The sequence below is a fragment of the Pongo pygmaeus genome, chromosome 15 (genome assembly GCF_028885625.2).
Source record: "Pongo pygmaeus isolate AG05252 chromosome 15, NHGRI_mPonPyg2-v2.0_pri, whole genome shotgun sequence".
Lineage (NCBI taxonomy): Eukaryota > Metazoa > Chordata > Mammalia > Primates > Hominidae > Pongo > Pongo pygmaeus.
In genome coordinates this window covers 66,767,033-66,781,816 of record NC_072388.2, presented here as the reverse complement: position 1 = coordinate 66,781,816, position 14,784 = coordinate 66,767,033, and the positions used below count along the sequence as shown (strand labels likewise).

The 14,784-nt window shown below is 34.7% G+C and overlaps 1 protein-coding gene across 24 annotated transcripts in view; it reads right to left on the bottom strand.

The window, feature by feature from the left end:
* RAD51B (RAD51 paralog B) overlaps positions 1-14,784 on the bottom strand; it is a 794,823-nt gene that overhangs the window by 715,973 nt on the left and 64,066 nt on the right. For all 24 annotated transcript variants that reach the window (XM_063651710.1, XM_054449787.1, XM_054449780.2 and 21 more), the window contains 2 exons: positions 12,002-12,121; positions 10,783-10,966 (listed from right to left, as the gene is read on the bottom strand). In XM_063651710.1, the coding sequence (XP_063507780.1) occupies positions 10,783-10,966; positions 12,002-12,121 (304 nt within the window). The remainder of the gene's footprint in view (positions 1-10,782; positions 10,967-12,001; positions 12,122-14,784) is intronic.

Sequence of the window (14,784 nt, the reverse complement as noted above, 5' to 3'; positions counted from 1 at the left end):
ATGAACATAGGAATTCAGATATTTATTTGAGATCCTGATTTTAATTCCTTTGGATATATGGCCAGAAGCAAGACTGCTGGATCATATGGTAGTCCTATCTTTAATGTTTTGAGGAACCTCCAAACTGTTTTCCATAGCAGGTAGCTACACCAATTTACATTCCCACCGAAAGTGAACAAGGGGCCAGGCACGGTGGCTCACGCCTATAATCCCAGCACTTTGGGAGGCCGAGGTGGATGGATCACCTGAGGTCAGGAGTTCGAGATCAGCCTGACCAACATGGTGAAACCTCATCTCTACTAAAAATACAAAAAAATTAGCTGGGCGTGGTGACACATGCCTGTAATCCCAGGTACTTGGGAGACTGAGACAGGAGAATCACTTGAACCCAGGAGGCAGAGGTTGCAGTGAGCTGAGATGGCGCCATTGCACTCCAGATTGGGCAGTAAGAGCGAAACTCCATCTCAAAAAAAAAAAAAAAAGTGAACAAGGGTTCTCTTTTCTTCACATCCTGCTGACTCCTACTATCTTTTGCGGGTTTTTAAATAATAACCATATTAAGAGATGTGAGTGTTATCTTATTGTGGTTTTGATTTCCATTTCCCTTATGATTAGTGAGTAATTTTGTGAATCTTTTCTTATACCTGTGAACCATATGTATGTCTTCTTTTGAGAAATTTATATTCAGTTCTTTTGCCCATTTTTTAATTGTATTGTCTCTTGTTTGCTTGCTTGTTTTTGTTTTACTATTGAGTTTTGGAGTTATTTATATATTTTGGATATTAACCCTTTATCAGATTTATGGTTTCCAAATATTTTCTCCTATTTCGTGAGTTGTTTGTTCGTTTTCTTATTTCCTTTGCTATGCAGAAGCTTTTAAGTTTGGCATAGTTCCATTTGTCTATTTTTGCTTTTGTTACCTGTACATTTGTTGTCATATCCAATAAATCATTGCCAAGGCTGCTGTCACAAAGCTTTTCCTCTATGTTCTCTTCTAAGAGTTTTTAGTTTTTAGGTCTTATGTTTAAGTCTTTAGTCCATTTGAATTTATTTTTTGTGTATGGTATAAAATAAGGGCCCAATCTCATTCTTGTGCATGTGAATATCCAGTTTTCCTAACACCATTTATTGAAGAGGCTGTCCTTTTCCCCTTGTGTATTCTTGATACCTGTGTCAAAGATCAATTGACCACACATGCGTAGCTTTATTTCTGGGCTCTCTATTCTGTTCCGTTGGTCTGTATATCTGTTTTATGCTAGTATCATTCTGTTTTATTATTTGAAATATATTTTGTTATCAGAAAGTATTTCCCCTCCAGCTTTACTTGGAAGGTAACTGTATTAACTGTACTGTATTAACTAAATGAACTACATTCAAGAAACGCAAAGGATATGTAACAATATCAACCAAAAAAAACAAATTTTGTCTTTGAAAAACACAAGAAAATATCCTTTGACCAAACTCTCATACAGCCAATATTCTACTTCAAACTGTTTATTTGAATTTAATTAAACAGTGAGGGGTTATCAGACTCTATTCAAGAGATGATCTAATTTCTCTACAATGCTTTCCTTTGATAAGTTAAAAATCATAACATAGAATATCATCTGACATTGTTAAACTTCTAAAGAAGGCATTACAGTAATATTATGTGGACAGAGCACCAATGTTAAATTCCCACCTTGATGATCACAGCTCTTTGTATAAAATCTTGGTTGATGTCTCACAGAAGTTCATGCATCACACTAAATTAAAGGTACAGAGCTGTCAAATTATCAACATATCTTCTATATTCAGTTTTAAAGGGGTGCAGGGGAGACACTTAAGTTTTAGTTTCCCAGTATCTTTTCAATTTTTAGAATGAATGTTAGGATGTTTTCCCTTTAAGTAGTGTAAGAATTGAAGTAGGCATCTAATTAGACATGCATTTCAAAAATTGCCTAACTAGAAAAAGTGTGATACATCATTCTACAAATATGTATTGGACACCTACTCAATATATGACACTATTCAATATAGGCAGCTATGGAGGATGCATAAGAACATAATTCTGTTTTCAGGGGGCTTTATAATACAACTGAGGAGCTCAGATATATACACGCAAATATTTAAGCGACACTGCAAGGCAAATACATAATTAAAGTTCCGATTAGAAGTTAAGACCATGTGTATTACAAAAGAAAGTAGAATTAACTGGGGCTAAAACAGTGATACAAAAATCTCAGAGGACAGACAGAACTTGAGAGCTCAGATAGGAAAGAAAAAAATTTAGAAAGGAAGATATGAACAAGGAGGACATCCACAGCTAAAAAGCCACGGAGAGGTCTCGGGGTAGTAGACCAGCAGTCTGCACAGAAGAGAAATGACAACATGGGATGAGTAGGTTGGAGCCAGAAGGAAGAGAACTTTAAATATTACATCATATCCTAAACTAAGCCTTAATCATGCAATAAATATTAATTAGAGCATATATTATGTGCCATACATTGTCCTAGCTGCAAAGGATACAACTGTGGACAAAACAAATAGTTTCTCTGCCCCCACAGTGCTTATAGTCTAGTAGCTTAATTCTATAAGCATCATAGTACCATACAATGCTTCTGAGCATAGGAGGGATGTGACTAGAGATACACTTTGGGAAATGATGTAGCAATGGTATGTACCCATATGTACTATTACCGATACAGAAAAGAGAGAAGCAGACCCATTAAGATACTACAATAACAACCCAGGATGGAAGTGGCAAGTGATATTATTCAATTATCCAAATGACTCCTTAAGCAATCTTAGATAAATCACCTCATTCTCTGCATCCCTGTACTCATTGGAAAACAAGATTGCCACTCAGCTACAACCTTAAGATCTTCAATTAGAAAATTCTACAACAAATCAAGGTACTGTATAACATATGTAAAGTAACGCTAAAGACTAAGAGCTACAACTGGCCTTCCTTTCCAATGTTTTCTTAGCAATACAACTTTGGAATTATGCATGTGCTTTATGAATTTAACCACTACCTATCAGTCTCCAAAAGAACACTCACTTTCTAAATAAGAATGGAACCCTGGCCAGGCACAGTGGCTCATGCCTGTAATCCTAGCACTTCAGGAGGCCACAGTGGGCAGACTGCTTCAGCCCAGGAGTTCAAGACCAGCCTGGGCAACATAGCAAGACCTGTCTCTACTAAAAATCAAAAAAATTAGCTGGGCAACATAGCAAGATCTTTCTCTACTAAAAATCAAAAAAATTAGTAGCTGTCTCTACTAAAAATCAAAAAAATTAGCATGTACCATGTGGTGGTACATGCCCGTAGTCCCAGCTATTTGGGAGGTTGACGCAAGAGGATCACTAGAACTCGGCATACCTGCAGTAAGCTATGACCAAGCCATTGCACTCCTGCCTGGGAAACACAGAGAGACCTTGTCTCAAAAAATAAAAAGAAAAAAAGAATGGGACATTTAAGGACCAAAGCTAGACATGATAAAGCGTTTACCCAAGAGACTATGAAGGTCTCTACTACCTCCCTTTAATTCCCTCTGTGTAATCTATAGTCCCAAACAAAGGACAGACAGAGAAGTTACTTACAAGCTACTTACATATTTTAAGAAACAGAAAAGGAACAGTAGACAAGATACTTATTTTATTCTCCATTATATCACAGAGAGAGATTTGTCTCTACAATTACCTTATTTGTAGAAGCCTTAAGGGCAAATACTATGTTTTATTCATCTTTATTATCCCATTGTTCCTAGCATGGAGTTTTGGACACAAGTGCTGAAGGTGGAATCGAAAAGGAAAGACAAAAAGAGTCTGAGATCCAAAAAATAAGTGTAAGTTAACCAGATAAAGGAGGGTTCAGGCAGTAACAGCATCCACCAATGAGACAGACAGAGGGGGATATAATAGTGAATAAGACATGATCTTTCCTTCTGAGGCACTTGCAGCCTTGTTAAAAAATATTTTAGGAGGAAAGAGATAAAATACACCAGGCATCTGGAATGAGGTAACTAGTAAAATTAATAATTAAAGGCTACTTTTTACTGAATATGCCAAACATTGTGAAGAACATTACAGACATTATCTCATTTAATACTCACAGCCCTATGAGTCAGATATTGTTATCCTCATTTTTCAAACATGGAAACGAAAGGTTAGAGCTGGGATAAATACTTATTCAAGGTCATAAAATTAGCAAATAGTGGAGCTAAGATTCAAACCAACATCTAACTCCAAAGCCAGTACTTTTAGCCTCCAGGAACCAAGATGATGGCAATGAAGGTGGTAGAAAGTAATCAGATACTGAATGTATTTTGAAAGTGGAGCCAAGAGGATGTCCTGAAAGATGAAGAGCAGGATTTAAATTGAAGAGGTATTAGATAATATGTATGGGACCAGATGACTAAATGGAAGAGAACCAGTGCATCAAAATCAAGTCCCCTTCTCCAAATACAGCCAGTGCCATTTCTTTATGACTACCCAGAGCCAACTTCTACTCATAAAACCCGCCCTACTCTCCTTTTCATTTATTTATTTTATTTATTTATTTTTCTTTTTTTTTTAAAACAGGGTCTTGCTCTGTCGCCCAGGCTGGAATGCAGTGGCATGTTCATAGCTCACTGCAGCCTTGAACTCCTGGGTTCAAGCCATCCTCCCGCCCCAGCCTCCCAAGTAGCTGTGACTACAGGTGTGCAGCACCACACCCAGCTAATTGTTTTGTGTGTGTGTGTGTGTGTGTGTGTGTGAAGACGAGGTCTTGCTGTGTTGCACAGGCTGGTCTCTAGCTCCTGGCCAAGTGATCCTCCTGCCTTAGCTTCCCAAATGCTGGGATTTCAGGTGTGATCCAGCACACCTGACCTCCTTTTTTTTTTTTAACTTTTTATTTTGAAACAATTTTAGATTTACCAAAAAGTTGCAGAAAGGGTAGAGTTCCCAAATGCCCTTCACCCAGCTTCCCCTAATATCACCATCTTACATACCATAATACAATTATCAAAGCCAATGTATTAAGGGTGATGCAATACTATTAACTACAATACATCTTGCCAGTTTTGAGCAATTAGAAATTAAGCTGCCATAGATACTCTTGTACGTATCTATTAGCACCCCTGCATGTCAAGGTTCCCCATGATTACCTTCTGGCTCAATGATTTACTAGAAGGACTCACAGGACTCAGAAAAGCTGTTATATTCACAGTTATGGCTTATTACAGCAAAAGGATACAGATCAAAATGAGCAAACAGAAAAGGAGCATAAGCAAAGTCCAGGAGAAACCAGGTGCAAGATTCCAGGTGTCCTCTCCCAGTGGAGTTGTATGCATGTGCTTAATTGTCCTAGCAACAATGTGTGACAACACATGCAAAGTAATGTCAACCAGGAAAGTTCACTCAAGCCTTAATGTCTGGCATTTTTAATGAGGGTCAGTCACTAGGCATGCAATGCCTGCATGCGAATGACCTCAGCTATTTAGATTGTAGTCCCCAGATCCCCAGAGAAAAATAGGCTTCACCATAAATCACACTGTTTGCATAAACTATCTGATCAAACCAGTACCTGTGGCTCAAGTCCTCAAGCATATAACACTCTTACTGGGCAGAATATTCCCAGGGCCCAGCACTCATCTCCCAGGAGCCAGTCAAGGGCAGTCCTGAAAAGAGGCCTTTTTTGGGAATGGCTGGATATGAGTAACCCATGCCAGCTGAATTAACCCTTGCCTGCATAACCTATGAATCCATTTCTGGGCTAACCCATTCATTGTAACAGTGGTACAATATAATATTGTATGGATATATCAACATTAATTTAGCCAATCACCTACTTACTAACTTTTAAGTTGTTTCTAGGTTTTTGCTAGAAACAATAAAAACAAAGTTTCAGAAGTCATAAAGAGCTACATAAAAGAAAGATACACTTTTTCTATAATTATTTTCACTAACTGATAAAGGTTTAGTTTAGACTGTGAGTTTCAGGGACCTGAATGAACATAGGATAGGTTTAAGAACAATCTGATTTCAAATGTGAGTGAGCCAACAGTAGGCATTTATGGAAAAGAAAAACACTGTAAAGGACTTTTCTTACCTCAGAAGTCCTATGGTGCTTGTTTTCAGTAAAAATATGAAAGTAATAAGAGTAAACCAAAAATTACATTTCTAGAAAAGTGATACAACAATGTTACACACAGCAAAATAGGACTGCAGTTTTAATGGTATATCTATGTCTACATCAAGGGTCTAGGATTCCTACTTTACAATCAGAGTAACTTCATCAGGCTTTCACAAAAGTGACAGTTCTGAATATTTATGTTTAAGATAAAAATAAATGTCGAAACTGGGGACATACATTCTTTTTCCTCTTATCTCATCAGTTATAAACACAATATTCCCAATTTATAATTAATAAAACCTTAATTATTTTAAATGAAGTAGCCTAGTTTCTTATCTTTCTATTTTCAATATTTATTAGTATCTAAGACAAGGTATAATCCTACATAAATTAAACCCACTTGGCATAATGGAACAGCTCATGGTGTAAAATAAATAAATAAATAAATAAATCCAGGCCCACATGAAGTTCACCATTAAAAAGAGAAAAAAAAAATTTATGCTTGTCTCAAATAATAATAAAAAATTTAACCTTGTTATATGTCCACTTTAAAACCAGAACAAATTCTTTCCATTTGTTAATGATTTAAAACTGTCTTTAAAATAGCAAAATTAAAAATGTACATATTTTGATTCATTTTTCTAAGCAGCTTTAAACATAAAAATAATCATTAATATTCCAAAAACCTTAATAAGCAATAAATTAGAGCAATGGATATTCTCAAAAGGCATGTAATCAAGAACACAGATGGCCACAGAAAAACGGATTATAAGCACATCTTAGTAAAATAACTTGGATTTTAACAACAACTTTCAATGAAAATAAGGCATTTCCCTCTTAGAATATTTAATAATATATCCAAATTTATCTCCATATACCTCTTTTGTAAATGGTGTTAACTGGTACTCCTCCCCTTACAACAGAAAACATTTGTACAATATCAAGAAATGAAGGAAGTAGAAGAAGATTAAGGGGAGACAAAAAAGTTCAATATTATTCATATAACAACTGAAATAGATTTGTTGAATTCTCTGAAAAAGTAAAAATGTAGACCTTGGAAATACCAGTAAAAAGCATTTCCAAAGAATTTTCAAAAGGTGAAAGTCCTGTTATCTAAGCAATGCATTTTCATTATCTTTTATTCCAACAACTTATAAAACTCTGGAATGGAAAATAAATAAAAAGAATACAACTAAGATGGCATACTACAAAGGTCAATTTAAAAACAAAAACATAACAAGAATTTCAGCAGCAAGCATAAAAAAATTCAAATTATGTTTTAAAAGATAAAGAAAAATATTCCAATGAATATAAATATGACATACATATGGTAAGACTATTTTCATAAACCTTAATTGTACTTTCATTAGCTGTTACCTCCTAAATATTAGTTATCCACAGTGCTAGGTCCTGGAAATCAGAGAAACAGAAATTATAATCCTGTCATTAAGTTTACAGTCCACCATAATTCTGTATGTCTCAGAAAAAAAGAAAATTCTGCTGTGGAAAAAAAAAAATCCCCTAACTGGCAGCTAAAAGATCTCTCATTCTACCCACTGCTTGTCCTTTCCTATGCTGAGTGTCCTGGAGCAAATCAGGTCACTTTTCGGACTCATTGTCATCTGCAAAATGAAGGCGCCAAACTAAATTTTCTTTAAGGTCCTTTCTGGCCAAAACATCCTATTATTTTAATCTGATACATAATTTACAATATGTGTAATAACTATTCTGTATGTGGTAATTAGAGGTCAATGATAAAGTCAACATAAATAGCCATAACCACAATTTATTTTATAAAGCAGTATTTAAATTTTTTTCGGTTACTTTTATCAAGTATCTCTAAACAGCTTCAGAGCCTACTGTTTTTTCAATACTAGTGTGAACACTTTAAAAAGACAAAGGTTCCGCATCTTCCATCCCAATAGCAGAGTATCACTTACACCTCCTCCATAAACTTCAGGAAAAAAGATTCTACCAGACTTCTACCACTGTTTCTCAAAACTGCAGTCTGAACATATTCAAAGGTCTATAAAATTCTCTGTGAAAATTTTTTAATTTTATGTTTTCATTTCAGTGATAGCCTCAAAATATTAGTAAAGCCATCTTATAATTGAAAACTTCCGAACGATATTAATACATCTGTTTTCAATCAAGTGATATCGATTAATTCCTCTTTAATTCTCAGGGACTAACGTAGAAAAAAGCAACAGCATACTTAAAACTTAAACGCATTCATGCCCACATGAGGGCCAAATGATGTCACCCTTCCCAAAAGACAAAGGTTTTTTAGTACTAGTTCAAATAGAGAAAGGGGGAAAAGCTGAATAATCAGATTTTATATATTTTTTTATTTATATATTTTTATTTTTATATATTTACATTTATATATATTTCAAGACAATCTGTGAGATAAGCTTATATATATAGCAAGCAATAATTTAATTTAGCAAATTATCATATATAACATATTAAATTGACATAATTAATTTGAACAGTACTATGGTGCCTGTTCAAAGTATAGTATAAATGTGTAAAAGTTCATGATTTCCCCTTTTTTTTTTTTAATTAAATCTCAGACCTGTGTGAGATTTTGCATTTAAATGTATCAATTTAGCTAGGAAAATTCCAACATTTTCTAAAGAAAATATTTTTCAAAATCCTTTTAAAACCAATCTTACAATCTTAATTGTCACAAAAAACAGATATCACAGTTATATAAGTACATAGTATAATCTGCATTTATCTCTAAATAGAGAAACAAAGCCAAAGGCAGAGAAATGGGATATTTAGTACCTATTTTTTCAGAGGGTTCTATTAAAAACAAAGAAAAGCAGTGCCCCTTTCTCACTTGGGAAAATAAATCACCTTAGGAAAAACTGAAAAGCATTAGCCTACAGTTACTACTTAAAAGCAAACAAACACAACTTTTAAAAAGTGAATTTTATTTTGCACGGAATTAAGTCAAGCAACAGTATGAATTAATAATAAAATAAGAATATATAGTCATCCCCCTGTATCCATGGGGGATTGGTTCCAGGACTCCTCTGCAGATACCATAATCCATGGATGCTCAAGTCCCTCATATAAAATGGTGCAGTGTTTGCATATAATCTATGTACATTCTCTTGTATACTTTAAATCAACTTTACATTATTTATAATACCCAATACAATGTACACACTACGTAAATCTCTGCTAAACTATAGGGAATCATGACAAGAAAAAAGTCTGTACATGTTCAGTACAAAGACAACAATCCTTTTCTTTTTTTTCAAATATATATATATATATTTTTAGAGAGAGGGTCTCACTGTCTCCCAGGCTGAAGTGCAGTGACATGAACATGGCTCAATGCAACCTCAACCTCCTGCGCCCAAGTGATCCTCCCACCTCAGCCTCTTAAGTAGCTGAGACTGCAGGCGCACACTACCACACCCATTGCTTTTTCAAATATCTCCTATCCTTAGTTGGTTGAATCCATGGATGCAGAACCCACAGATACAGAGGGCCAACTATACACATAAATTTCTATTCAATCAAGTATCTTTATACAGTATTTCAAAGTTCCCTTATTCTCCTTGACCAGGAAAAATATGAATTTGAATTTATCATTTTAACCAACTACAATAAAATGTAAAAGATGAACATCACCCAAGATAAACTTAGCAGCACTTGACTTTAATTCAAAATATAAACTAAAAAGTTATTAAAGTATGCAGAACTTTTTGAATGTCATATTTTCTCCCTTGACTTCTTCCTCGGTTTTATAAATCTCAAAGGCTGTGTGGTAGTTTATATTACTTATACATATTCTTTATGTTGCAAAGATCCAAGATTTTAATTTTCCAAAAACAAATCTAAAAATTATAAAATCATAACCAAATTTTATCTCAGTTTAAGGAACTGTCTTTTCTTGAGATGAAGCATGACTAAAATTGAGAAGCCTGAATGTTGATGAGGCAGTGGAACAACAACTAAAACTCCCTGACACACTGCAGATGGGAGTATAACTTAGTACACACTTATGTCTTGCAGGTTACACATCACAAGCCCTTGCAATATCCTGTCATCTTCAGATTTCTGATCACAATGCCCGCTACAAAAAGCCATGCCACAAATAATCTTTCAAGGTTTTCTTACTGACACTTTCATTACTATCATTCCAACATCCCTTAATGGTTGACCTCTGACCGTTTGAAGCAAACCAAATCCTATTGTACACAAAACAGCACTGAACACAATAACACAGTATCTAAACCTAAAATACTTAAAACAAAACTACCAACAACTGCAGTATTTTTTTTAATTATATAGAAATAGATCTAGGCAATTTCATGAAGTTTTACTACTTTATATTTACTGCAATGTGAGAAATGTGATACAAAGCATACACAAAGAGTAAACAATGAGAAGGAAGAAAAGGAGGGACTAAAGGAACTTTTAAAAACATCATTTAAATCTACTCCAGGCTCAAATTATTAAAAGAATAAAATAATCTCAGCAGATGAGCTAATTTAAGATGATGGTGATGTTTGCTATAGCAATTAGACTGTACTACCTTTAAAAAGTCATCTGTTTTACATCTTCCTCTAATTTTATTATTTGATACTATAAGTCAGTGAATGTAATATAAAAGAAACAAAAGAAAGGAAAAGAAAAAAGAGAAAAAAGGAAAAACTTACTGGGATTGAAAACTCCTCAGCCAAATACTTCAAGGAGGATGCTTCTCTTGCCAAGAACTTGTTTCTTTCTTTAAGATTGCCTTGAAGTTGTGTATCAAACTCCTTTCTGACCACAGAAGCAACAGAGTCAAGAATCACAAGTTTAATTCCTTTTGAGATAATTTCTTCTTCCAAAGATTCAATCCTATAAAAGAAGAATTTATAAAATAGTCAATAAATTTAAGATAAAATAAATAAATAAAGGTATTGCAAAGGCTAAGCAACTTAAAAACAATAACAAACTATTCTTTCCTAAGTTACAGTAATGATTTGCAAGAATTCAGTAAACCTAACTTGTAGACATATCATACTTTTCTGGAAACAGAGCAAACTGTTTCTGTGTAGTTTCAGAATTCCTTGATTCTCCTAAGATAATGTTAACGCTCCAATTCTGGGGTAAAACTACTTGTGGTAGCCAGTCTACAAAACGGCCCCCACTTACTCCCTCCTCTTGGTATTTCGCATCCTTGTATAGGTCCCTCCCACAGTGTGCCAGACTTGATCTGTGTGACCACAAGCATATGACAAAATCATGGTACCTTATTTCTGAGTGTGGGTTATAAAAGACTACAGCTTCCATCTTGGGTACTCTTTCACTTGCCCAGTCTCTCAGGTCACTTACTCTGAGGGAAGCAACTTGCTATGTTGTGATTTATGGAGAGGCCCAGATGGTAAGGAACAAAGGCCTCTTGCCCACTGCCAGCAAGAAACAGAGGCCTCCCAACGACTACATTAGGGAGCTTGGAAGCAGGTACTCCAGCTCCAGCCAAGCCTTAAGATAACTGCAGCCCTGGCCACCAGCTTGACTATAACCTCTTGAGAGACATTGAGCCAGAAACACCCAGCTAAGCTACTCCCAGACACTTAACCCTCAGAAACTATGTGAAATAATATGTATTTGCTGTTTTAAGCTACTAAACTGTGAGACAATTTGTTAATGAAATAATAGATAAGTAATACACCACTTAATTAATTAAATATAAAACATTTTATTCATTTAATTTTTTTTGTTTTTCAAGAAAGACTTCAACCAAAAGGCTATAACAAAGAAGAACACTGAAAAAGTTACTCCACATAATTCTAACCTATAAAGACTTTTTTCACTTAGAAGCTGAAACATAAAAGATAAAACATAAACCTTCAACGCATTACTAAAAAATCAAAATCGAAAGCAGCATACCTTTGTAGAACTTCATCACAGGTGAGTTCCCGATAAAGATGAACTTTACTACTTGTCAAAAGTAACTTTTCTTCAGTGTTAAAATAGCTGGGAAAACGGGATTCTGCTATCTCAACCAGTCTGTGGGTGAAAAAAATTGCACAAACGAAAATAGTCAATTCCATTTAAAGCCACATTGCTGAATCTCTACTTAATTTTACCTGAGAAACTCCTAAGCCTTATCAATAGAGCAGGTATAAGCAAAATGGCTTAATATACAGGTTTAGAATTAAGCTCTCTTTTGTAAGCACTAACAGAGGTTAGCAGTCAGAGCATGCAACCAGCAAGGGCTGTTGGATCTCATCTAATCTTGAGCAAACAACAATGTCTCTTGAGATTTATCTTTCTGGGATTAAATATGTTTTTTGTAAGTGATATTTAGAGGAGCAGCTATAAGATATGTTTACTAAATAAGAATGCTTTCATTTTCTTGAATGAAATAAGTATATTTGAACAAATATGGTATATTGTATTATAATAGATATCAGTAAGTCTTCATGTCTCATTCCAGAAAAATACACTTTCTCAATTGAAACAATTCATGCAAATTAATGCTATGCAATAATTCCTTGGTAAACAGAAAATTATGGCCCAAATAAATTAATGTTCCAACACTTTCTTAGTAAACAAAAAATGATTTTCTAAACACTGAATTCTGGCCTCAAAGCCAGTTTAATATATGCAGTAGGCCAAACACAAGAGAGTGACAAGTTAAAATGCCATCATTCATATTACAAGATATGGAAAGCATTACTAGAAATTTCTCATATTTATGGTTAAAAATGTTAAAAATATAAGTCTTTGAGTTTAACCATCTCTTTTCATTTTAAATGTTTTGAGTTTAACCATCACATTTCATTTTAAATGAAATGACATTTTATCAGCCCTAGTACTTAGCCATCCCAGGGGAACTGGGAGGAGAGGCTGTAAACTCGAAAACCATCCTATATTTTGTGTTCCATTTAGAGACTCAAAAGTACAAAAGAACAGTGTTTTCATTTCTAAACAGTTAGAGTTCTGAGAAGAGGCTGGGAACTTTAAAAAGATAACCAAAACAAGTCCTTACATTTGCTATGATCAGAAATAAAAGAGAAAAACCCAAAACAGGAAAAGAGAAGAGAGAACTTCAACAACTGTTTTTAAGTATATTTTTGAACAATTTGAAAAGAAAAATATACATAGCTAAGTTGAACAGGAAGAGGAAAAAATACTTCATGAGTAAGGAATAGTACCAAAAGAGGTGTGAAGAGTGAGAATAAAATGGATCAAATAACCATCCAGGAAAAGAGCTTAAGAGAGGCACAGGGATTGAAATGGAAGAAGGAAATGAGGTAAGTGAGGAAATCAAGAAATGAGATGGCATTGGCACAGGCAGAGCAGCCAAATCCTGAGGGTTTGGGGGAAAAGCGTAAATGTTTGATTAGGGAAACTATTTGCTGAGTTTAATGCTGGTCAGAGAAGTCAGCTAAAAACCTCTGGCACTTAGAACCTACCAGTTTTTAACAGGATAGGTCTGGCAACATCTTCTAGAAACATGGAAGTTTTTCAAAATTTGAATGCCCAAGTTGATTAGGAACCAGATTGAGAGTACCTAGCTCATTAGCAACAAGAACTGAACAGCTGACAATTTTCTGGATTTCCACTAGTGGCTTGAGTAGTGAAAGGCTCTGGAACTTATTGCTGCTTTCCCATTGCTGAAGGCCTCACAAAAGGAATGGTGGTCAATGGATAGACATGAACAACATTTGTTCACAGTTACCATGCTAAATAACTGTATTAAATGGATCATTTACACACCAATATGCTGTAATTTTCTATGTTTCTCTAAATGTTTTTTATTTTATAATAAACATCTAAAAATATATAAATCAAAAACCAAATATAAATGCTGTATTCGACATGCCTCACATTCATCCTAGTAACTTCTTGCGACAATCTTCATCGCAAAGATCGTTTTTGTTTAGGGCAAAAAACAGAAAATAACCTATCATTTGCTCCCAGACATTAATTACATAAAGTTTGAAAATAATGCCATCTAGTGGATATCTTTTTATAAAAAGCATTCTTTTCAAAATGAGCACTAAGATCCATTCATTCAACAAATATTTATTGAGGACCTACTATATGCCAGGCACTGTTCTGGGTGCTGAGAATATGGCAATGAACAACCACCACTACCAAAAGAAAAAGAAAAGCCCTTCCCTCATGGGGTTTACATTCTACTGAGGAAGACAAACAAATAAATATATATTATATACGAGGTAATAAGGCTCTAGAGGAAAATGAAGCAGGATGAGAGAATAGAATGTGACAGGTGGGGCTAGTGCTATTTTATATTTTATGTCAGGTGAACTGACAAAGCCTCATTAATAAGGTGACATTTGAGCAAAAGCTTAAAAGAGATAAGAAAATGAACCATGTGGATACCCAGTGAAACAGCACACAAGAATAGAGAATTATAACAAGTGCAAAACTTTACATGTGGAAAGATGCCTGGTGTGTCTGAGAAACAACAAAGGGACTAAAGTATCTGGAACACAGGGAGTAAGAGGGAGAATAATAGAAAACAAAGAGCTAGCCAAGGCCAAGATCACATAAGACCTTTAGGTCTGTGGTATTTTTTTTTTTTTTTTTGCTAAAGTGGTATTTTTTTTTTTTAGCTTTTATTTAGCAAAATAGGAAGCTAGAAGCAGGAACAACATGATCTGACTTCTTTTTTTTAAAAGGACTGCTCTAACTGCCCA